The sequence below is a fragment of the Arachis hypogaea genome, chromosome 5 (assembly GCF_003086295.3).
Source record: "Arachis hypogaea cultivar Tifrunner chromosome 5, arahy.Tifrunner.gnm2.J5K5, whole genome shotgun sequence".
NCBI classification, from domain to species: Eukaryota; Viridiplantae; Streptophyta; class Magnoliopsida; order Fabales; family Fabaceae; genus Arachis; species Arachis hypogaea.
The window spans coordinates 38,256,747-38,280,691 of record NC_092040.1 but is presented as its reverse complement, the minus strand read 5'-3'; the positions used below and the strand labels follow the sequence as shown (position 1 = coordinate 38,280,691).

At 34.9% G+C, this 23,945-nt stretch overlaps 3 protein-coding genes across 6 annotated transcripts; 1 reads left to right on the top strand and 2 right to left on the bottom strand.

Moving 5' to 3' along the window:
- Positions 1-571: 571 nt before the first annotated feature.
- Positions 572-4,124, top strand: LOC112801314 (pentatricopeptide repeat-containing protein At5g13270, chloroplastic-like). Of its 3 annotated transcripts, none has more exons than XM_025843984.3 (2): positions 572-833; positions 1,382-4,124. In XM_025843984.3, the coding sequence occupies exon 2, from the start codon at positions 1,531-1,533 to the stop codon at positions 3,826-3,828; it is 2,298 nt and encodes a 765-aa protein (XP_025699769.1). In that variant the 5' UTR covers positions 572-833; positions 1,382-1,530; the 3' UTR covers positions 3,829-4,124. The 3 variants fall into 3 exon arrangements, with proteins under 3 accessions (XP_025699769.1, XP_025699771.1, XP_072093257.1); XM_025843986.3 differs by having other exon boundaries at positions 616-833; positions 1,387-4,124; XM_072237156.1 differs by lacking the exon at positions 572-833 and adding an exon at positions 893-1,029.
- A 799-nt stretch (positions 4,125-4,923) lies between these two features.
- LOC112801316 (uncharacterized) lies at positions 4,924-7,368 on the bottom strand. 2 transcript variants are annotated; one of them, XM_025843988.2, is made up of 5 exons: positions 7,176-7,368; positions 6,811-6,961; positions 6,163-6,256; positions 5,414-5,494; positions 4,924-5,325 (listed from the first exon to the last, which is right to left on the bottom strand). In XM_025843988.2, exons 1-5 carry the CDS (start codon positions 7,207-7,209, stop codon positions 5,188-5,190), a joined length of 498 nt encoding a protein of 165 aa, XP_025699773.1. In that variant the 5' UTR covers positions 7,210-7,368; the 3' UTR covers positions 4,924-5,187. The 2 variants fall into 2 exon arrangements, with proteins under 2 accessions (XP_025699773.1, XP_025699772.1); XM_025843987.3 differs by having other exon boundaries at positions 4,924-5,328; positions 7,176-7,358.
- Positions 7,369-10,606: 3,238 nt separating this feature from the next.
- On the bottom strand, positions 10,607-19,489 carry LOC112801313 (ASI1-immunoprecipitated protein 2). Its single transcript, XM_025843982.3, has 12 exons — positions 18,984-19,489; positions 18,441-18,524; positions 16,910-17,913; positions 16,695-16,780; positions 16,496-16,590; positions 15,980-16,282; positions 15,312-15,824; positions 14,392-15,082; positions 14,046-14,276; positions 13,813-13,937; positions 12,881-13,284; positions 10,607-12,308 (listed from the first exon to the last, which is right to left on the bottom strand). The coding sequence occupies exons 3-12, from the start codon at positions 17,873-17,875 to the stop codon at positions 10,935-10,937; spliced, it is 4,788 nt and encodes a 1,595-aa protein (XP_025699767.1). The 5' UTR covers positions 17,876-17,913; positions 18,441-18,524; positions 18,984-19,489; the 3' UTR covers positions 10,607-10,934.
- Between the last annotated feature and the right edge of the window lie 4,456 nt (positions 19,490-23,945).

Here is a 23,945-nt window from a genome sequence, read left to right as displayed (position 1 = left end):
TTTAAAAAATATATACAAAAATTTAAAACGAAATTTAATCTCTAAATTTTTTATTTTTTTAAAAAAAAAATTGTTTGACATAAAATTATCAAATTTTAAGATTTAAAAAGTTTTATTTTTTAATAATATTTGCCAAAAATATAAAATTATATTAAAATTTAATTTCTAAATTTTTTTTAAAAATATATATTTAATATCTAATTATTTTTATTAACGATATAAACTTTCGATTTAATAATTTATCCTTTATCAAATAAACCTTAAATAGAATAGAACTAATCAAGAAAATAACTACTGTCTAACTACCCCTTTCGGCTTGGCTTGGGTACCAACTCTCCAAAGAGTATTTATAGTGTTATCTTTGTCATTTCCTGTTTTATTTATTAGAAATTCAGGTACAGCAATTATTAAATGATAATTTAATTAAATTTATTAAATTATTAAACTGTTTTTATCCATTAATTTCATATAAAATTAACTGTATGTTAATTTTTTTAATAAAAAAACTGCAAACCGGATCGTACAAGAATATGATATTCCAGTGTGGTACAGTGCCATACGTGATTACTTTTCTATATTATAAATAGATTGATGGTAATCTCTAAGTGTCTAAGTTAAATATGAAAGAATATAGTGTTAATAAAAGTCAACATATCAAAGTAGTAGTTGAAGTATGGATATTACTACTGTTATTAAATTAAATTAAATTAAATAGGAAGTTTAGAAGGAAATATATTGGATTTGGTAGGGGGAAAAAATGAGTAAAGCGAATCAGATGCAGACAAATCCTATAAACATGGGCAGCCAATAATTAAAGCTTGTGTTGGTTTTGGGTACATTCAACTTTTTCATTTTTTTTAAAGAACTTTTATTATGTTATGAACTGCCTATGTCTTGGTACAATTTTTGTTCCACTCGTCTCTATGAATTGTTAGTGAATTGATTTTTGATAGTTCAGTTCATTTTGTGTGCTGATGCACCCTTCATATACAATGACGCACACCATGTGCTTGATAAAATGTCTCAATGGTAATTCAGTAATTGTTTGTGGCAACTACATAAGATAAATTAAGTATTTTTGAAATTGGCAATGCTGTTAAAATACAATGAATATTGTGAAGAAACCGGCTTGATCACCTGCATTACAATTTTTATATATGAATTGGTTTTGTCTTGCTAAGACTTTGGTGCAGTTTGTTTAGTTTCTTTGATTCAAGAGTTGTTAATAAATAGAATTAAGGGTTGGTGATGCTTTAGAGCTGGAATTGATTGATTGATTGTCTCTCTATCTTGAGAACATGTAATGCTTCATCTAATCTGGAACCTTCCTATGCTTTTTATCAGCCCTTGACTCTGTCTGTCTCTATATTTCTCTTTTCAGAGCAGATTTGGCAGATTTCTCATATATAACTGTTGCTGGGTGGGATCCAACTTGTTAATTTTCAGATTGGATTCTCTTATTCTATCTCACAAAAGTTGTACAAGGATAGATTGCTCCAATCAAGGGGTATACCATTGCAAATAGAGTACATGTCTTCAATAACTTGCTGGTGCTCTGGGCTAATGTCCAATTCTTCAACAGTAGTGGTAGCTAATGATAAAAGTAAGGATCCGAGACCTGCTAGTTTCGTTCAAATCCCTTCGTGGATCTCCTTGAAATGCAATAATTCATCCTTGAGGACCCCTAAAGTTCAACAGGGCCAAGTTGAAAACTTGCATTTGATTTCTTTAGCCAAACAAGGGATGCTTCAAGAAGTACATGACTTTGTCAGAAGCATGGATGCAGCAGGCATCTCGATAAATCCCCGGTCATATGAATACCTCTTTAAAATGTGTGGAACACTGAATGCTTCATCAGATGGAAAATTATTTCACAATAGACTTCAGAGAACGGGTAATACCAATAAGTTCATTGACAATTGCATCCTTCAAATGTATTGTGATTGCAGGTGTTTTGCAGCTGCAGAGAGATTCTTTGATGAAATGATTCATCGAGATATGTCCTCTTGGCACACCCTCATGTCTGCTTATGTTGAGGAAGGGCTCATAGATGAAGCTATTAGATTGCTCTTGCGTATGCTAGATTTCGGAATTATGCCACCCGCATCGATCATCAGTACTCTTATAGGGTCCTTCACATATCCTTCATCGTTAGGTCTTGGCAAGCAGATTCATTCTCAGCTGATAAAGATTGGAGTTATTGCCAATGATTTGATCGAGACCTCTATCTCCAACATGTACATCAAGTGTGGCTGGTTGGATGGTGCTGAAGTCGCTACCAATAAGATGGCTAGAAAAAATGCTGTGGCTTGCACTGGGTTGATGTTGGGCTATACTCAAGCTGCAAGGAACAAAGATGCTGTTTTATTGTTTGCAAAAATGATAAGTGAAGATGTAGAACTGGATGAGTTTGTCTTTTCAATAGTGCTTAAGGCGTGTGCTGCCTTAGGAGACTTAAACATGGGAAGACAAATTCATAGCTACAGTGTGAAACTTGGATTGGAGTCTGAGGTCTCGGTTGGAACTCCACTACTGGATTTTTATTTTAAATGCGCCAGGTTTGAAGCTGCATATCAAGCTTTTGAGAGCATACGTGAACCAAATGATTTTTCATGGAGTGCTCTAATTACTGGATATTGCCAAAATGGTAAGTTTGACAAGGCACTTGAGATTTTTAGAACACTCAGAAGTAAGGGAGTGTTATTGAATTCATTCATGTATACCAGCATCTTTCAAGCATGCTCTTCTGTCTCAGATTTGATTTTCGGTTCGCAAGTTCATGCAGATGCAATAAAAAAGGGGCTAGTTGCATGCCTCTCTGGAGAGAGTGCTATGATCACTATGTACTCAAAATGCGGCAAAATAGACTATGCCCATCAAACATTTTTGGCTATTGATAAACCTGACAACATTGCATGGACTGCTATAATTTGTGCTCATGCTTATCATGGCAGAGCTTCTGAAGCTCTGAGGCTTTTCAACAAGATGCAGGAGTCGGGTGTAAGGCCAAATGCTATCACATTCATTGGTTTGTTAACATCTTGTAGTCATTCAGGTCTAGTTAGACAGGGAAAGAAGTTTTTGGATTCAATGAGTGACAAGTACAATGTGGATCCAACAATTGATCATTACAACTGCATGATTGATATATACTCTCGTGCTGGATTACTGCAGGAGGCTCTTGAAATGATAAAGAGTCTGCCATTTGAACCTGATGTGTTGAGTTGGAAAAGCTTATTAGGAGGTTGTTGGAGCCATAGGAATCTCAAGATTGCGATGATTGCAGCCGAAAGGGTGCTTCAGCTGGATCCATTAGACACTGCTACTTATGTGATCATGTTCAACTTAAATGCTTTGCTTGGGAAGTGGGATGAAGCAGCTAAATTTAGAAAGATGATGGCTGAAATGAACTTGAGAAAAGAAGTAAGTTGCAGCTGGATTATTGTGAAGCATAAAGTCCATCGTTTTGTGGTAGGTGATAGACACCACCCTCAAACAGAGGAGATATACTCAAAATTAAAACAGCTTGATTTTGCTGTCAAAAAGGGTGAGGAGTGTCTTCTTAATGAAGAGGACGCACTCTGTGACTTCAGTGAAAGGAAAGAGCAGTTACTTGATCATAGTGAGAGACTAGCTATAGCTTATGGTCTCATATGCATCAAAGGTGACACCCCAATTATGGTCTTCAAGAATACTCGATCATGCAGAGATTGCCATGAATTTGCAAAAAGGGTCTCCATGGTAACTGATCGTGAATTAATTGTGAGAGATGCCAATAGGTTCCATCATATAAAGGCTGGGGAATGTTCTTGCCATGATTATTGGTGATTTCTGCACAAATCTTGAAGAGAAACTAGCTTTGATTTAGGAATTTCTTTTTTATTGCGGGAGCTACCTACAATATTGAATACAATTTTACTCAATCAAGCAAACAATGTATCATGTAAATTTGTAAATGGTGTTTTACCATGATTAAGAGAATGTATCTATTGGAACGAATTCACACCATTCATGGTATTATAGATAAAAGAGAAAGTTCAGAACTTTTTCTTCTTTAGTCGTTAAATCATGATATAAAACGTTTCAATAGGCAATGAAACAACATGGATGTACTGCATTATTCATTTGTTTACCTTTCTCACTCATCTATCAAGCTCAAGCTCAGTCAACATTCATTCTTTTCAGTTAAATAATTGACATATATGTCACAAGTAAAAAGAGATTTTTTTTTCAGCAGAAATAAGTATGAAATATTATAGTGGAAAGATTTTTCAAATGCTTTATTAATGTATCTGTGACTGTGAACGGCATAAACTGGTAGGCGAAGTTACATACTTACATTACATCCATTAAATATGGGTCACAAGTACAGTTGCAAAACACAATTTTGATGGATTGTGGGGTGGAAGTCGAAATATCTGGTCTTCAATAGTTCAATCTGCTCGAAATAAATTGAGTTCATTATCTTTAGTTTGTATATGATTTCTCGGACCCTCTATAATCATTGGATATTGTCAAAAGGATAGATTTGACACTCAAAAAAAGATTTATAAAATACCAATTAAAGAGGTGTTAGTGAATTCATTCAACTAATAAATACCAGCGTTTTTCAAGTATGCTCTGCTGTGTCACTTGTAATTTTCGGTGAACAAATTTATGCCATTCCGTCATTTAAAGTAGGGGGAATGTTCCTGATATGATTATTGGTGATTTATACGCAATTCTTTGAGAAACTAGCTATGGCTGCTCATCTTACAAGTTTCAATATGTTTTTTCCCTAGTAGTTACACTACCTACACTGTTGAATAAATTTTACCTAACCATACAAACGATATATACTGTAAACTGTTGACGTTTTTTCTTTTTTTTTTTTTGGGTCTTGATGAAAAGGATGATTTAAATTCATTTCAATATCCAGCAAGGTTTAGTGGCAAAGTAGTAACTGGAGTTCTATATGCAACAAGTTACATAAGAGTTTGATGTTATCCCCAATAACCAAATCATCCTCAAAACAAGAGTAAGATTGTGAGAGCTTAACGGTGAGTTCATCACCTAGTCTTTTCCCTTCGAACCATCATCAAAAAAGAAAGGAAAAATTATCACGGATAACGAGGAATGTGATTTTCAGGTTGTAATATTTCCACTACTACAAAGCATCAGGGACAACAGTATAAAACTGGAAGCGCCTCAGATGTTAGCCTCCACTTCAGGATCACTTTCTATCTTTGCAGCAGGCACATTATTGCCACCTCTCAAACGCGAAGAGACATTGTCAATAGCAGAGTTTAGTTGGCTTATCTTTTCGTTCAAGGTCATACGGGTCCTCTGCTTTCAGGAACATAATCATAACAAACTCAGCACATTCCAATGACACAGAAGAGTTAAATCAAAAGGACAGGGGAACCCTAATTACCTCTAACCCTTCGTCGTAATATATTGGTCTTTTGGCCTTCCGAAACCCATATTCATCTTCATTTAGCAGAGATCTTCTGATCTGCATCACACAAAATGAAGTCAACATCTGGGCTTAAAACTAAGACTGCAAAATGCCAACAATGATATGCGCAAGAAAACAGTAATAATTGAGATAATAGCAATACAACAAAATAGATAATGCAGAATAACTCTTGCCCCGATGGATAAGCTTCAGTATAGACATGGAATAAACACGTTTCAAAGCCGTTCAAAGTAGTGCACACATACCTACTTTAAGTCACCTACTTTAAGTCATGACAATAAAAGAAGACTAAGAAGGAAAAGTTTGCAGCATAGTTTTACAACTCAAAGCCATCACATCCAAATCATTCATGATATTACAAATGTCAGGAAAATTCATACATTAATTTTTCAGTCCTTAGAAAAGTAAAATTTATCCCTTAAAGCATGGCACAATGTTTCACTAGGAAAAGAAACAACAACAGGCTAGTTAATAATTAACAATCCATTGCTTAGTTCATCCTGATGTGATTGCATCTCATTGCAAAAAGGAAGAAAAGAAAAATGAAAAGTGGTCATCTACTGCATGATTAATCTATCTTACCTTTCTCTTCCTTATTTCAGGCTCAGGCTCAGCTCAAGCTCAAGCTCAAACTCAAACACATTCATCATACATCTTTTCAGTTAAACTAGCCAAACTTTAAAATTAAAGAAGCAAGAAATCACCTGGGGAGCAAAGACATATGCCAGAGTTCCAAAAATCGCACCACCTAGAATAAAGCCAGCAAGAAAATCCCCACCTCCACCTCCACTACTGTCACTGCAAAAGGGAAACTGAACATGAAAAGAAAATCTACACGTGATCCTCCAAAATATTCTCAGATACCATGCACCCAATCACCACAAGTTACCGGTACCTTATTTTTATTTTATTTTTCTAATTCATCACAGAGAATGCAGCTCTAGAAAACCATGAAATTCAATCATACAAGTACAGTTAACTGTGGAAAGAAACTTTCAACATCAATATCCATTCTTCATCTCTGATCTTTTTCTTTGACAAGTTCAACCAGAACAACCGGTCTTGAATATTATTACATGATTATTTAATCTCAAAGAGAAGGTTGAAAAGAAACAAAAACAATTTGTGCACATATCACAAATAAAAAGGATTCCATCAGTATTATTTTAATAGACCTATAAAATTGCCCCAAGCAAGTGATATTGATATGAGAAATAAGCATATTACCATATAATTGAATGCATACAGCCATAAATAATTAACCACTACGTAAATTCCATTAAATTAAGTAAAACACAGTTTAAAGACAAAGTGATGTTGAATTCCTAATAAAGTCAAATTGATGAACATACCGGTATTCAGCACAAATTGATGAAGTGCGGTTCCTCCTGCTCACAAGGTTTGATTTTCTTTGAACTACAAGCTTAGGTCCAAGGTGGATTCCAACGCCATAAGAATTTTTCTTTGTCGACCACAACTCAGGTGACTTAACATGAGATCCACCTATTCCCAAATTAAATCTAAAACCTCTTAAAAGATCTTAATTATTACACTCCAAAGAAGCTTTCATCTTGGTGATGGAAATCAATCGGACATAAGCGCAAGAAACAGAAAGCAGTAAAACCATAAGAAAAACCCTAAAATTAATGGACTAAATGAGTGAAGATCATTACACGATGTTTGAAAAATTAAAATGTGTTAGGAAGGAAGAGTTTACCTGAAATCAAGAATGGCGCGAAAGAAGCAGCCATTAGAGAGAGAGAGAGAGAGAGAGAGAGAGAGAGAGAGAGAGAGAGAGAGATTTTTGGGGGGGGGGGGACTCAACTGAAGCAGACAAGAGTCAAGACGGTATTTTTGCCTTTGTAAAATAATCACCACAATTTTATTTATCTGAATATTTTCCTTTTTTTTTAAAGTGGTCGGAAGTGAAGTGTTAATAAACATGGTGGATTCTCTTATTTTTTTATTTATTTAATAAAATAATGATTTTTTATTATTTAATATTTTTATATAATTTTTATTTAAAAAATAAATTTTATTTTAATATACTATAATATAAATTTATTTTATATGTATATTTAATTGTATAACGTTATATTAATAAAAATAATTATTTTTTATATTAATTCTATCTAAAAAAAATAATTATAATTATATAACTGTATAAAATATTTTATAATATTAATATATTAAAACTAAACTCTTAAAAAATTAAGATAAAAGATCCCACTATGTTAAGAATTGAAAAAAAAATTAAAATCAATTTCCTAATCTAATCACCTAATATAAGTGGCTGTTGAGGTAATCTTTGCAAAAGTCAAACACTTTTAACAATGAATCATTTATCAAATAATTTTTTTATTTTTTTTTTGTATCTATTGATATCCTAAAATATAATATTATCATATAATATATTTTTATATATTCTTTTTAGTCTCACTTAAAAATATCTAATAATAATAATCTGAATTGTCATGAATGAAAAATATTCTGTATAATTAAAACTCATCAAACAATTAGTTTTGGTGACAAAAAGTTAAAAATATTCTCACCTAATGATAAATTTCAACGGTATAAACGAATTTTTATTTTTATTTTGCTATCGGAATTGTTGGTTGCAAGATGAATTATAATTGTATACATTTTCTAACATGTAAAATCATTTATAATTCATCAAGTTAAGTCCTAACATGAATTAATTTCATTTTCAAAAGGATGGATAAATAAATATAATTCCTTTCTCTTTTTTTCAATTCAATAAAATTAGATATTCAAACTTTTTTTAAAACCAAGTTTTTAATCATTCGATATTTTTTGTTATCATTATCGTTATTATTTTTTTTTTTTGCATTTTTCTTGCTCAACATTGTTGTCGTTATTTCTATTGCCATCGGTATCTTCTTATTATTGTTGTTGTTTAATTTATTTTTCTTTTTTTTTATCCTTCTTCTTTATCATTATCATTATTATTTTCGTCATCTACATCTTCTTCTCCTGTATATATTTAGAAAATTAAAGTACAAAACGGATTCTAAAGAAGTCATTTTTAAAATAATGAAAAGAATCATAAAAAATGGCGAAGATATCTTCCCCCGCTGAACAACTCGGGAGAAGATCCAACTCTACTTCTTGAAATTAAAAAGTTTAGTGAGAACAAAAAGATAAAAGAAAATTTTAAGAGAAGGAGGGACGTCGTGTTCATGACAGAAGAGTGGATAAAGCTTTAAGAAACCCTAAGAATTAAGATGAAGTTGGGAAGGAGCAACCTTACATATCCTAAGGACATCAGATTCAAAGTTGATAAAAGAAAGACTAACCCCCTAATTTCGTGAAAAAACACTCATACACATATATGAAATGTCGTTCCGAGTTACTAAGTCGGGAAAAACAAACTCCCTTCTCATGATCGGCAATTGAGATCTTATACCTACGCTTATCCTCTCGACTTTCACACAACTTATGGTGCCTACGAAAAGTCTCGGCATACTCTTTATCAATAGGAGTAAGAACGAATATATCTACCAAGGTCAAGTCGGACAGAACTTTAGAGGACATGTGAATAACTGATCGAGACATAAAAACTATACCTACAATACAATGAAAGAATATCATCACTACAAGTCGGCAGGACAAGAATAATAACATAAGCATTTACACAGTCAAAAGAGGTCAGGTCGTCATCAACCAATAACGTTACAATTCTTACAACCCTTCATACACACAACAAATACACTACATTTCCAAAATATGAAAATGGCATCATCTTCAGTAAGAAAAATGGCACCATTTGAAAAAACACAGAATAAAAACCCCACACTCAGATTCACAGCAACAATAAAGAAAGAAGCAACTTTCACAATCGATTTTCATAACACATAATTGTCAAGCATACAAAGAATTATTGACAAAAGAAATAAAAAACAAAACAAAGGCGCATCATCTAGAACGTAAAGAAAAGTTCAAAAGATCAAAGAAACCAACCTTGAGAAAATACAAAGTGGAGTCAATACACAACAACAGCAAGATCACGTACGATCTAAAACTTCCAACAAATGAACAAAAACTCCCAATCAGAAATTCAAGATAAAGAAATGTGGAAGAAGAAAAAGGGGTTACGAAGAGCCTTGAAGAGGAAATGAAGATGAAATGATTCAGAATAAGAAACAAAAAAGAAAAAAGAAAAATGGTTTTGCGTATTTATAACACACTAGGTGCAAAAGTATTTCACGCTCCTTCATTTATGACTTATGACGTGCGCGGTTCCCAAGGTAACCGTAAAAGTAACGTGCACAGTACTATGAAAAGACGCAACGTTTGGAAGTTTTGAAAAGCACGTCGAATACCTGACCTATTCCAAAAAGGCGGCATACCCGACGTAGCGTGACTACGTCAAAGATCAAGCGAATCTATAAATGCTAGAGTCCAACTTCTTGAAAAATTTGGACCCGAATAAAGACACTGTTCATACCCTAACTCAAAAACAAAGCTAAACCCAAAATAAATAGAAGCCCACTCAAGGGATCCAACAGCCCCAACAAAGCTAAACCCAAAATAAATAGAAGCCCACTCAAGGGATCCAACAGCCCCATCCATCTCTTGCCATCCTTGTCGTGTCTACGATGGTGTTTCACCTCCAGCCACAAGTTCACGGAGGTCCAAATGGTAACCGTCATTGTTCCTCGTCCAACATTACCGTTCATCGCTAGAACGCCACTGTTCTCACCTCCAACTTTAGCTTCTCACAATGAGTGTTCTTTTTCAATAGGTTTTGAATGTTTTCTCCATTCCTTGTGCAACATGTCCGTTCATCACCAAAACAATGCCGCTGCCACAACGCAAGAAACATCCTTCGTCGTCGAATACACTGTTCTCACCTCCAGCAACAACTTCTCGCATATCTGATTTTTCTTTTTTGAATAATTTTGAACGTTTCTTTGTTAAGTTTTGAATGTTCTTTTTCAATAATTTTAAATAATTTTCTTGTTAAATTTTGTATATTTCCTTTTGTTATAAAATTGACTGATTTGTTAAAAAATTTGCTGGATGAATGAAATGTTGATTACTTAAAGATTTTTTCAACTCCAAATCTTAAAAATTTCATCCAAGAAACAAGTATGAAAATAAGGCGAAAACACAGCACAAGTAGCATTGTCGCAAAGCCACTGCAATTATGACCGGCTTCAAGTTCTCCATCTATTTGCCACTCCATATGCAAGTTCTCCTACTAGTAGTAGTAGTAGTAGTAGTAATTTCTGAAATTATGACCGGCTTCAATTCTCTCTATATACATACAAACAGCCGTAAGCTATGCATTCTGAAAACCAAAAGGCTAAACATAAAAACATGTATTTGACAAAGTGAAAAAGAAGAAAACTTATTGACTCTTGCTGAGGACAATGGCTCCTTTGTTAATACAGGATGATGAGCCATCTGGAACAGGATAATGTACATGATTATATCAGCAAATAGCAGCAGATTATTTGTCTGTGTATCTTCCAAAAAGGAGGAACGAACTATTCACACGATGCTCATCAGGTAAGACCTCTGCTGCTTTTGTAGCAGGTATTTTTGGGTCCTTGTTGGAAGTTGGAAATGATAGAGAAAGTGAAAGAGATGCAGCATCACCATCATCATCTTCCTGCTCGTTTACCAAGCCATCCGGACGGATTTCTGGGCTGTTTTTCCTGTCTAGTGCTCCAACAAGGAAAGGAAGCATTCGCTGTGGAGGTGGAGGTGGAGGTGGTATTGTTTCGCCCCTTAAACCAAGCTCTAGATTTGGAATTGCATCATGAAATCGGTCCCTGTACTCATGAGGCCCTTTTAGCAACGTGCTGCTTAGCACCATCCGCGAGTTATCAACGGGAAAGAAGGTTCTTTCGATTGATCCAACATCCTCAGGGATGATTTTCTCCTCACAAGCTTCTTTACACCCTTTTCCCTCAACTGAAGAAGACGAACCGATTTCAAGAGAGTCCCTACCTTCGGAACTGGAACCCCCATAAATCCCGCCAAAACCTGCCTTCAGCTTCTTGCTAGAGCTTCCTCCATCTTCCAATTTTCCATTTACCTCGTCCCAAGACCGTTTCTGACAACTGACTACAGGAGCCTGCATAACTGTGTCAGAAAGATCTACATATTGAACTTCCTCCTCATTGTTTGCCTCCAAGTCAATATAATGATAATCTTTTTGTTTCTTCTTTGGCCATTGCTTACCTTCGCCATCCATTCTCCCCAAAACTTCATCCTTACAAATACTGTTTGCAGAATCTTGGTCATGATTGTCTACAGGTGCCTCCAAGTCAATATAATGATAATCTTTCTGCTTCGTCTTAGGCCTTTGCTGATCTTCATCACCATTGATTCTCTCAGAAATTCTATCCTTACTGTCATTGCTTGCAGTCTCTGTTTCTTGATCTCCAACAGTTGCCTCCAAGTCAATAAAGTAAACACCTTTTGGTTTTCTCTTAGGCCTTTGCTGACCTTCTTCATCACTGTTTATCCTCCCTGAAATTTTTTGTTTAATCGAATGGCTTTCGGCACCTTTTCCTTGATCGCAAGAAGCTGTTGCTTCCAAGTCAATATAGTGATAATCTGCTTTCTGTTTCATACTGGGATTTTGCTGATCTTCGTCATTGTTCACTCTCTCTGACATTTTATGAATAACAACACTGCTTGGAGTACCTCTTTCTTGTTTGCCAACAGAGGGAATCTCTGTCAACAAGGCTTTCTCTTGCTTTACAGAAATGTCAAAACCAGTTTTTGTTTCAACAGTTCTTGTATTTACACTGGTCCCAATCGCTTCAGGAGGCTTAGACTCTCTGCACTGTCCATGTTCTAGTCCATTAGGTTTCTGCACAACGTTGAGAGCATCTTTTAAAAGACAGTGAGATAATCAGCCAAAAGTAACTAAAGCTACTCTTGATCAAATGCGTTTTTTTTAATTAGTGATCTCAAAAGTACACATAATCTACAGCATGATCTGCAAGCAACAAATTATCCATGTAATGGGCCATCATGTCTGGGACTTCGTTCTACACCTACTAGCTTACCATTACTTTGTTTCTTCCCAACACAAACAGTCAACTGGGTCTCGTACCGACATTACCTCCCCAGATATAATAATCAAGAATGTCTAACACGGTATGTTAAGAAGTATTATCCTCAAAGCTACAATCTTTAAATACCAAAAAATAAGAAGTGGAGAAATGTGACTGTATAATAATCGAAATTAAGGAAATTGTACAAAGCAATGCCCATAAACAATCTAGATCAAAGTGGACTTTCTAAATTCTAACTTAAATAGTAACGGGGATCATGATCAGATCACAATATTGGGAACAAGTGCATGTCGGCAGATTTATATCAAGTAGAAAACATAATGTTTAGTCTATCAAATTACCCTAATAAGAATAAAGACGTTACCAGTGATGAACCAGTGGATTTCATCTCGTGGCATAAAAATTTACTGTCAATTGGAACCACTGATGTAGATTTGATGTCAACTCCACTATCTTGCTTCTCCAATTTTACTTGCAAACCCAGATGTGTCTGGTCATTGTTATCATTGATCATACTTGCTGTAATCCGAGGTTGGTCTATATAACCAGATGGAGGACGTGCAGCGCATACTTCATCACAGGCAATTGTTTTTTCATCTGTGTATTTTTGGGAGCAATGCGTTTCAGACTTGGTCACAACAGCAGTAGTAGAATCCTCTTCAACTGGCACTGCATTCAGACTGGGAATACAATTTTTTTCTGTAGAATCTGAATGACTGATCCTCCTCCCCCTAAATACGCCCCATAAGAAAAACAACATATTCCAGCCTGCAAAAACATAGGATGATAATCAGCCTTAACAAGTTTGTCAATAGCGAAAATATTCCAGTATGCTACTAATGAAAATATGCCAACTGAAAATACATGGTCAAATTATCATACTTGACTAATGCCAAATTCGACACAAAGCATTATCATTCTTTGCAATCTTATATTTCATCTGTTATGTTGGTTTTACACAGTATTCAAACCTCTGATGAAACAATATATATAAATAGAATCATGAATACAAATAAACGAATATCACCAACAATTAGCCATATAGTCACCCGATGAACCATCCATTTACAAAAAAGAGCAAGCTAAAGTGAGCTATAGAACATAAGCATGGTACCACTTGTAAGAGATTTCCCATTTACTTGGAAAATTCAAAATTTCATACTAACTGAATTTCTGCCATCTTTGAAAAACAATCTATGAAGGTATATAGACTTCAACACAAGCCACAAGCCCAAAATACTCTTTCATAACTAGCTTTCCATATTGGTTTGACAAAAATATGGAACAATTTCTTACGCTGTGAATTTTCAGGAAGTTGACTGGATGGGAATATAAGAAGTTCAACACCATCAAAAGTTCCTTTAAGTGCTAAATCACTTCTAATCATGTGATCCACTAGACCCTTGTAGTGCCTCTCATAACTGTATACAAACATCACTATAAAAGTCAATATTATAACAAATCAAACAAGAAATAAATTTGCACTTCATAGAAGAATGTAAAAATATAAGTGATATTCATATGCTTGCCTCTCAATATCTTTGGCAAAGAAGTAAAGAGCAATATGATCTTCTCTTGTGCCAACTTGACGAAATTGTGAAGGCCATGTGCTCAAACGAGGAACTTCATTCAGGGTAACTTTGGGTAGAAACTTGTTCACTTCCTGACGAACCTTTGGGGAAGCACAAGAGGATAAATGTGCTTGAACTCCAGCACAAAAGTTAGGAGGCTTTCCATTTCGATGCACTTCAAATACACCCCTGCATGTCAACAACAAAGATCCTGTAAAACATTTCGTTGCAAAACACGAAAAGTAACGTAGCAAGAAAATTCCAGAATTGAAGACAAACTAGTCCATGAATGAATATTCCATACTGCCAGATATATTCATATTCTGGAATGACCAACATCTTCGAAATGGCAATTGGGATGGCCAAAGCTTTATTAGACAAATCTCTTACTACAGGTTTTCCAGCAGCAAGGCCAACAGAATCTGACTTTACTGGTTGAGAACAAAAACCAGTTGGAGAAACTTTAGGTTGCTTCAAATCATCATCAGACAAACATTTGATCGAATCAGATGTAGAACTCTCAAGGATTTCTTGCTGTTCCCGGGTTTCTACAGCTGATACAATATTCTTTGGCAAGCTTGAAACAATTGGTTGGTCTTGCAAAATGACTTCACCATTCAAGTTTGTGCCTGATGGAGAAACCCCATCAGTTTGATTAGGTGCTTCTTTCTTCTTGTATATTTCAGGCCTTCTAAGTAGGGCAGCCTGGATTGCAGCTTTCAATTTATTACCCTTATGCATATCCTCAATTGAACTACTTGAAGCAGAGAATGATACTTCAGCTCCAGATTCCTGTGTATTACCAGCTGTACAAAATTCCAGAACATGGCCATATTCTTTACATTTTTGACAGATTGGATTTTTTGAAGCATTACTAAAACCTGGCCTCACACGATCATCAATACCACCTCTAGTTTTCTCAACCTGATTTGCTGTGTCTCGTGGCCGAGGCAGGACGTCCTGTACAGCTTCATCAATATTGGTTGATGTTTTCTCTGTAACAGTCAAAGAATAAATAAATTAGTATGATTCTCAACAGAGAACAGTTCTGACCACAAAATCAATACTGCAAGATGCTAAAAATGGGGGGTAAAAACATAGATGATGGCAGATGGCTTTAGTAAAATGAAATGAACGATGTCAAGAGCAGCATATTTACACAGAAAAATAGAAGGCACAAGATACTATATAGCAGGAGTAATATGCTTCCGATTGAGGTCACACCTGAGCAAACTTGAGGCTCCAAAGTTTTCTGACTTACATTACTCACTAACTTATATGATGTATTTGATTTTCCATCCTGGTTAACCTTCAACTCTCGATTGTTGCATACTGCTGAAGGTTTAGTGGTTTCACCACGAGATGTTAGCTTCTGATCACCCTTAGCCGTAGACACAACAGAACTAGCTATTGATGAACTAACAACAGGCCGATCAGTCCTAGATGGAAATTTCCTGTCAAATGCACCTGATTCTTTCATATGTTTTAGTCCTTTTGGCTCCTGGACAGTTGCAGACTTGGGCGAAAGCATTTTAACTTTTGGTGCAGTTGTACTTGACCTACCCAAACTTGACGATTTGAATAACATTGATTTTCCTGTCATGCGGGCAGGCATCTCCATATTCTTGGAAGACTGATCACCAGCCCCTTTCGGTTTCTGGGGAACAACATCATCAACAATTTTGACTCTAGGCTTGGAACTCAAGTTGTTGAAAGAACTACATTTCGACAATGTACCTGCTCATAAGAAGAAGGGGAAAAAACATTAAAATGAATAAACATCTGCAAAACAATGATAGAAAACTATCAAAGAAACTAACTGCTTAAAAGACGCAAAAAGAACAATATAGTGTGTTACAATGAAGCAACCCGTATGAAAGATAAATCCATACTCTTAGGAATTTGACTTCGGGGACCAATGGAAGGAGATCGAGCAACTTCTGTGTCATCACCGCTAGAATGATTATGAATAGGCATCAGATGACCAGGCTTCACCTTTCCTTTATCTAAGTTCTTAAACGAAGATTCACGAGACAGAGGGACTAATCTTTTAGGACTCGATGCCTTTGGTGACCCTGTGCTTGATTCAAGAGCTTGCCTTTTTGCTGCAGAAGCTACTTCAATGTTTTCCAAAAGTCGTTTGTTAGAAACTTGTGAAGTTAAACTACCTTTAAGAATCATTTTTTCCTCAGCTTCTGGATCACAAAATTCAGTTCCACAGATATGTCAGCACATAGCCATAGGTAAGCATGGTTGCTCTACTGCTTTTATAACCCTCAATATCAGATACATGCAAATTTTCAGTTTCTAGAAAGAGATTATTATGATACACAGAGAGCATAAAGGTTCTAAAACGTCAATCCCCAGAAAAATTTATTTCTTAGTATGAAACACTACTTGACACTTACCAAGCCCTTGATTTCTAGTCTCCTCTGCATATTTACATTCTTCACATAACCATTCCCCTTCAGGGACCTTCTGAAGCATTTCTCGCATGCAGTAGCTGATTCAAATAAATAATTATAGTAAGATTCATTTTAGGTAAAGGAATCTGTAACAATATGACAAAAGTGATGAAGGAATAAGGGGAAAATTTCTTATGCATACGTGTGCTCAGCACCATCACTGCACCTACTGCATATAGCTAGTAGATCCTCCCGACCAGCATCTCCACATATGTCACACACTTTTACCTGTTTCCCAATCAAATGAAAATCAGAAATTGAAGTAGAGGTTAAGCATCTACACATGATATAACATTACAACCTTCCATTATAATCCTCATCAAGTTTAATTTCGGGGGAAAAGGGAATAATACTCACGTCATGTTCCACAGCATCCAATTCATCACTCTCATCTTCAGATTGAAGTTCCTGCTTAAAAGGGGATTTAACCAACTCCTCAGTCTTCTCATGCTGTCCATCACGGACTGAACCTTTACAGCTTTCATCTTTAGCATCACCTATGTTATCAGTACCTGCTTCTGACTTTGGACAAACTTCCGATGAAACCTTGGCAATACTGTCATTAGGGCTATCATTACTGGCAATTGATTTCTCACCAGATACAACAGTAGATGCTGCCTCTTTGTTCAATGATGAATTAGGGTTTTCATTAGGGCTTTCTAACAACTTTTCAGGGATACGAGACAATGAATTCCCTTCTGGATGAATTAACCTTGCACTATTTGAGAGAGATTTACCACTTTGAGATTGTCCATTCATGCTTTGTACCTTAGATGTGCTATGCCCACTATCTGCATCTTTAGAGGATGGAATCTCAGACAAACCAGACATATCAACAGATGGAGTACCAACAGATCCTTCTGCGCCTACATGACTAACTGAAGCTGAACTACAAGCATTTATCCTTTCTGCATTTCTTTGATGGCTGATGTTCTCTAAATTAGAATCACTGGCTCTACTAATACTAGAAATGTTATCATCATGGCCTTCTAAATATTTTGAGCCCTGATACTTATCTGACAAGACCTGCTTACTCTGGGCATTTTCAGATAGAGAATCCTGACTAGAATTAACACTGAGAATGTTACTGGTTTCACTAACAGCATGCTGCAAGTTTTCAGAAGCTTTACTCCTAAGAGAAGATAAATTGCTCTGGTCCATAGAATAGTGATTATTGGCCTCCCCTAAACGACAATTTTCATCAGAAAATTCTTCAGCCTTTGACCCCATGAGAGAATGGTTAAGATATGTGCAAGATGAACAAGGAGCTGAACACACATTACAAGTCCCTGATTCAAGTCTCATATCAGCAGTCTGAATCATAGAATGTTTGGCAAACTTCTTTCTGATTTGGGTGATACCTACTCAAAACAAAGCATGAGTTAAAGATAGATGGAACATGTTCTCTAATCGGATTTTAGTTATCTGATTAAGGATCCCTCCAGTGTCAAAGATTTACTATGTCACTTTAGAAGAAGAGCACAATATAAATTATTACAAGCACAAAAACAACATCAGCAGGGATCCCAATCCTTAATAGCTATACTTTTCCAGAAATTAAACAGAACGAAAAACAAAGCCAATATTTAATAATAAAACCAAAATAAAATAGTGAGACCAACAGCCATACTTGATGCATCCGTATTCTTATTTCATACTTGCCCATAAATTTCATATAAAAATTTCTACTGTGGCTCGAATAATAATGACAAAATTACTGTTATAGAGAAACATTAGACTGATGGCAACTTGTTGGAATGATGCCAATCATATTTCATTTTCCCATTCTTCCATCAGACAACAATGTGATTTAAATATCGCTGCTACTTGAAATATTCAAAACAGTAACAAGATAAAAAAAAGGATAGCAATAAAAGAGAAGATGTACCCCAATATCTCAGAACATTCCTCTCAATGTTACCATAACTCAGCTTGATGTCCTAGTGTCCTGCCTTCAGGAAACTACTCAGCACTACAACACATCCAAATATCAATTACTCAATAGCAGATATTTCTGCAACATTTTAAAGAAATATACAATCCAAAAATACTAATCATTACACAAACTTATCCCTAAATCAACAGCATAACAGCAATTGCAAATTTCCAAGAACTATCTTAAGTGAGCTCACAGACCCCAAGCAGGAAAATAAATACTCCAAATACCCAAACCCCTTCCACTGGATCAAATCAAACCCTAAACCAGCACCATACTAAATTAACTCACCATCATCAACAAGCACACAACTTTTCAAACGCATTCACATCACCACCAGTGAAAACAGCACCCCAAAAACAAATCACACAATACTTGTCACAAAAAAAACCCCTTAACACTCAAAACAAAAACCCTAAGTCGTAAAAGTTTACATGTCAATACTCAATAGGCTGGGGAACAAAAAAAGAGCCTTGGATGCATTGCAGAGCTTACCTTGCTATGGCGACAAACAACAAAGTGCCCGATGTGATTTTGAATCTGTGGGGGTATAACCAGAACTTTCAGTATTTTGTAGAGACCCACCAAATGGTGATTCAAAGTGAAAGGGGTTTCAGATGAGATGAGCATGCACTCACACATACACAGATTACATATGATGCAGGACGATCTCTTACAAATTACAATCCCTCCGCATTTTTTATATGTAATAATAATAAATTACAGCTCAATTATATAAATTTTCTTCCTTTTTTTTTTCCTCTCACTTTCTCTGTCTGTGATCTGAGAAATTAAAATATTAAATTGGAAATGGGGGCTTTGGTTTCAAGAGAAATTGAGAATCTAAATCCATCTAACCCAGCTGCCTTAAACTTCTCTCTTTCTCTTTCCCTCTCTCTGTCATTCTCTCTCTAAAATTTTTTCTGTGTTCCTAAACTTTTTCTGTTTCGCTCTCTAGATTTTCTAAATGAAATTAATTAATTAATCAATGTACGAAACCTACAGAAGAAAATCTTAAATTCTTAATACTGTAGGTTCTTTTTTTTTTTTAATTTAAGATCCTTTTTTCTTTTTTTTTTAGGTGAATTATTTTTATTTTTATTTAATTTTATAATTTTGTAAAATTTTTAATTAAATTTTTATATTTTTTAGTTAAATTTTTACATTAATTTTTTTTAAACTGTATTTCTATATTTTTTTATTTAGATTTTTACACTAATTTTTTTAGTTAAATTTTTATATCATTAAATTAATTATTATTAAGAGGAATTTAATTAAAAAGATTAATTCAAAAATTAAATTTAAAAAAATTATAAAAATTTAATTAAAGTTTTTGTGAAATTATAAGAGTTAATAAGTAATTAAATTATTATTTTTTGTTATTATTATTATTTTATTACTGTTATTTTTTTTTTTTAATAGACTTTGGGCTGCGGAAATAAACAAGTCAAGCCAAGGTGATGTTCCGCACGTGTAAGATGCGGTAACACGTGTTGTCGTGAATGAACGCGTGGGGAAAGGGTGCGTGAGGATGGCGTGGGCCAGTAGTACCGCCTCAGTGGCATGGGTCCGTGCCTCACATTTTCCTTATATTTTTTCTTCCATGTCTTCTAACTTGATTCGACGGCTACTAGGACTAATAAGAGAATACTTTTTAATTTAATTAATTGACCCTAACATTGTTCAGCTAATTTTTTTATTTTTTAGGAGAGTTAGACGAGTGATATATTCGCATAATGTAATTTTTTGTATTTTTTAAAATTATAAATGAGATTAAAATTAGAGAATTTAATTTTTGTATTTTATAATTTTTTTATTTTTCTAAAATAAAAATTTAAAAATTTAAAAGGTCTAATTTTTGTATTTTTAAAATTTGATTTATGTACTTTTAAAAATTGAAAAATTCGAATTTAAATTTTTTTTATCTTAAACTAAACATATCACATTTGATATTAACGTTTTATTCGTCCATAATTTTAAAAAAATATTAATGTATTCACTTTTTTAATTTTATGTTAATATAGTAAATCTTTTTATTTATATAATTAATAATTTTAAAAATTTTACTATATATCCAAGTAATTTTTTTAATCAAGTTACTTGAAACTCAATAAAAATCACTTATATAAGGTATGCGTGAATTGCACATTTTTTCTTTATTTCTTATTCGCGTGTTTTCTTATTTTCGTCATTTTTTTATTGCTGTTGTTGTTACTATATTTTTTTATTTTTTGTCATCCTCTTTTCGATATTATTGCAGTATTTTTTATTTTTTTATTCTTTTTAAAAGAGTAAAAACTAAAAAAATATGAGAAGGTGAAATAAGAAAAAGATGAAGAAGAAAAAGAAAAAGATGATAAAAAAGAGGTAGAGGAAAATTTTAAATTGTGCAAAATTTTTTAGAAAAATAACACAAAAACAAAGTTAGCAACGAAATTTCTTAAAATTATCAACAAAATTTCTCAATTATAACACTGAAATTTTTTTCAACATATCTTTTTCTTCTACTTCTTTTTCTTCATATTTTATATTCTTTTTCTTTCTTCTAACATGTTCTTCTTCTTTTTTTTCATGTTTGTTATTGATACAAAATTTTTCTATATCTTTTTATCATTTTATGTTTTATTTCAAAAATAGAAGATTTTATCTAAACAAAATTATTTTAAAATTAAATTGTATATTCCTAAGTCCTAAACAACAAATTGTCTTGCAATATGGTGTGGAGATAAATTCAAATTTTGTGTATATCATAATAAAACTTGTGTGTTTTATATAAAAAAAATTTATGTCATTATTCTTCTTCTTCATCATCATAGTCATTTTTTGTATTCTATTTTTTTATTTTTTTTATAAAATTTTAAAAAATATACAAAAAAATAAACAAACAAAAAAGATAAATAAGAACAAAAAAAGTATAGAAAGAAGAAAAAAAGTGAGGTCGATGATGACGACGATAATGATATGATAAAAAAATGAGGGAGAGGAAAAAGACTGAAAAAAAAATTGAAAAGGAAAGAAAGAATGACAAAGATGAGGGGAAAAAATGAACCAACGAAAAAAAATATGTAGTATTGTAATTTAATTACATAAAATGTTTAGTTTGTCTAAAATTACATTTTAAATTCATTTATAAGAAAAAAACAAAATAAAATAAACTAACACATGACTAAGTTAGGCATGTTATAAAATTAATAAATAAGAAACAAAAATAAATATAAAATAAAGATGTGTAAATAAAAGACTCTAACATTAATATTCACCAATATAATTAACTCAATATAATGGAGATGATTCATATATTTATTTAATATATATAGTAACATAAAGAGAGGGGCAAAAAACAAAAATAAGCCAAGGGAACAAAAAAATTACCTGAATCAGCCAAACTGAAAATTGCTTCACGAATTAGCCAAAGCACATTACTATGTAATTCGAACTAGCTTGGTTCGAACTACAATAACATATAAATTAAACCTACTTGGTTCGAACTATAACTAGCATAATTCGAACTAGGTTGGTTCGAATTACACACGTGAACCACTCCCCAAGTAATTCGAACCGAGATGGTTCGAATTACTCTCAAATTGCATCAAATAATAATTCGAACCAGGCTGGTTCAAATTACTCACAATTCGTTCCAAACACTAATTTCTGTTACTAGCATAGTTTCTGCGTCATGTCTTAATTTAACTCGTAGAGTTTGTTATTCCGGTATGCATTCAACATACATTTCGTTTAAAATTTCGGAAACAAAACATATTCATCAATTATGATCCCATTCACAGTACATCGCACTAACATTAACAAATTTTATCACTTACCAACTACAAGTAAGAAAACCGATAATACTGGAATCTAAATGCGAAATTGAAATAACAAAAGTACCAAAGCTAGCAATACACCTAATCATGTCCCCGTGTGTGCTCTGCTCCTCGGAGCTGTGGGCAACTCCGACGTGTGTGGTCGGGATGCCGACAAAGCCCACATCTCTTTGGCCGGTTCGGGTCTGCCTCGTTCATATTGGTCCGTATCTGAGTGGACCTCGGACGACCCTCTCTCGCACGCCTCTTATTCGGGTCTGGGATGACAGTCGGCCCGTCATATGGTGGCCAAAAACCCTCCGAAATGGGAGGTGTGAAACCCATCTGATACACACTGAAGACCGAACTAAGACGATACACTTGGTGGACGTAAGGCTCCCATGTAAGCCGTGAGTAGGCACAGCATGCCAGTGCAAGAGGACACGGGAAATGAAGTACCTGGAAGTATCCGCAGTCACATGTGTGAGATGCAAGCGAGACTCTGTAGCTACCCAGTGAGAAAGATCTAGTAGGAGTTGTCTCTGCGATGGTGAACTCAGAGTTATCCCTGTCGTACAAAGTCACCGTGAAGCACCTAGCCGTCTTCAAGTTGGCCTCTATACACTTCACCAAGTGCTGACTAAATTGTTGTCTGGTTCCCTGCTGCGCCTCAGCCTCTCTCCCTTTGCGAACAAATAATTCGGCCAACTTTCTGTATGTTGCCTTCACTAGCGAGCACACAGGAAGGTTTCTGACACCCTTGAGGATTGAGTTCACATACTCAGAGATATTCGTCGTCATGTGTCTGAATCTACGCCCCTCATCACAATGCTGTGTCCACAATGAATACTCAATCCGGTTCGCCCAGTCACACATCGCTGGGTCTTCAGACCTCAGAATATCAAACCAGTAATGGAACTCGACCTCGGTCTTAGCGTATGCCACATTCACAAGTAGCCTCCTTGCGTCTTTGCCCTTGAAGGTTAGGGCAAAATTTGCCGCTACATGTCGAATGCAGAATGTCCGGTATGCAGACGAAGGTAACCATCCTCTGTCAGGAGCCTCAAGCGCGGCCTTGATGCTGTTATGCCTGTCCGATATAACCAGCAGACCCGGCTGCGGTGTCACATGCTCACGCAGGTGGGAGAGAAAGAATGACCACGACTCAGCATTCGCACCCTCGACTAATGCGAATGCCACAGGGAGTATGTTGGAGTTTCCGTCCTGTGCAATCGCGACAAGCAACGTTCCCCTATACTTGCCATATAGATGGGTGTCGTCAATACTAACTAGGGGCTTGCAATGACGGAATGCCTCGATACACGGTGAAAACGTCTAGAATAGTCTGTGAAAATAAGCTTGAGACTCATCCAGCTGTGCACCGACACGAACAGGACTCATCCTAAGGACTGCAACAGTACCAGGCATCGTTAACTGGACTTCTAACACCCACCTTGGGAGCTCGTTGTACGACTCAACCTAGTCACCATAGATGAGGGCAACAGCCTTCTACTTGGCCAACCAGACCCTCCTGTACGTTGGCCTAAACCCAAAGTGTGCAGCGGTGGCATTTAGAAGCACCTTGATGTTGACGGATGCATCAGCCCTAACCATTGGCATAATGAATGCCGATATCACATGGTAATCCAAACTCCTG

What these genes read in the sequence shown, in the direction of transcription:
- LOC112801316 (XM_025843987.3), bottom strand. Translation starts at nt 7,209, where the DNA reads ATGGCTGCTTCTTTCGCGCCATTCTTGATTTCAG. An exon ending in CGCGCCATTCTTGATTTCAG is followed by an intron (nt 6,962 to 7,175) that starts GTAAACTCTTCC and finishes ATTTGGGAATAG; the next exon opens with GTGGATCTCATGTTAAGTCA. An exon ending in CATATGTCTTTGCTCCCCAG is followed by an intron (nt 5,495 to 6,162) that starts GTGATTTCTTGC and finishes TGTGTGATGCAG; the next exon opens with ATCAGAAGATCTCTGCTAAA.
- LOC112801313 (XM_025843982.3), bottom strand. Translation starts at nt 17,875, where the DNA reads ATGATTCAGACTGCTGATATGAGACTTGAATCAGGGACTTGTAATGTG. An exon ending in CCGAAGTCAAATTCCTAAGA is followed by an intron (nt 15,825 to 15,979) that starts GTATGGATTTAT and finishes TCTTATGAGCAG; the next exon opens with GTACATTGTCGAAATGTAGT. An exon ending in ACTTCCTGAAAATTCACAGC is followed by an intron (nt 13,285 to 13,812) that starts GTAAGAAATTGT and finishes ATGTTTTTGCAG; the next exon opens with GCTGGAATATGTTGTTTTTC.
- LOC112801314 (XM_025843984.3), top strand. Translation starts at nt 1,531, where the DNA reads ATGTCTTCAATAACTTGCTGGTGCTCTGGGCTAATGTCCAATTCTTCA.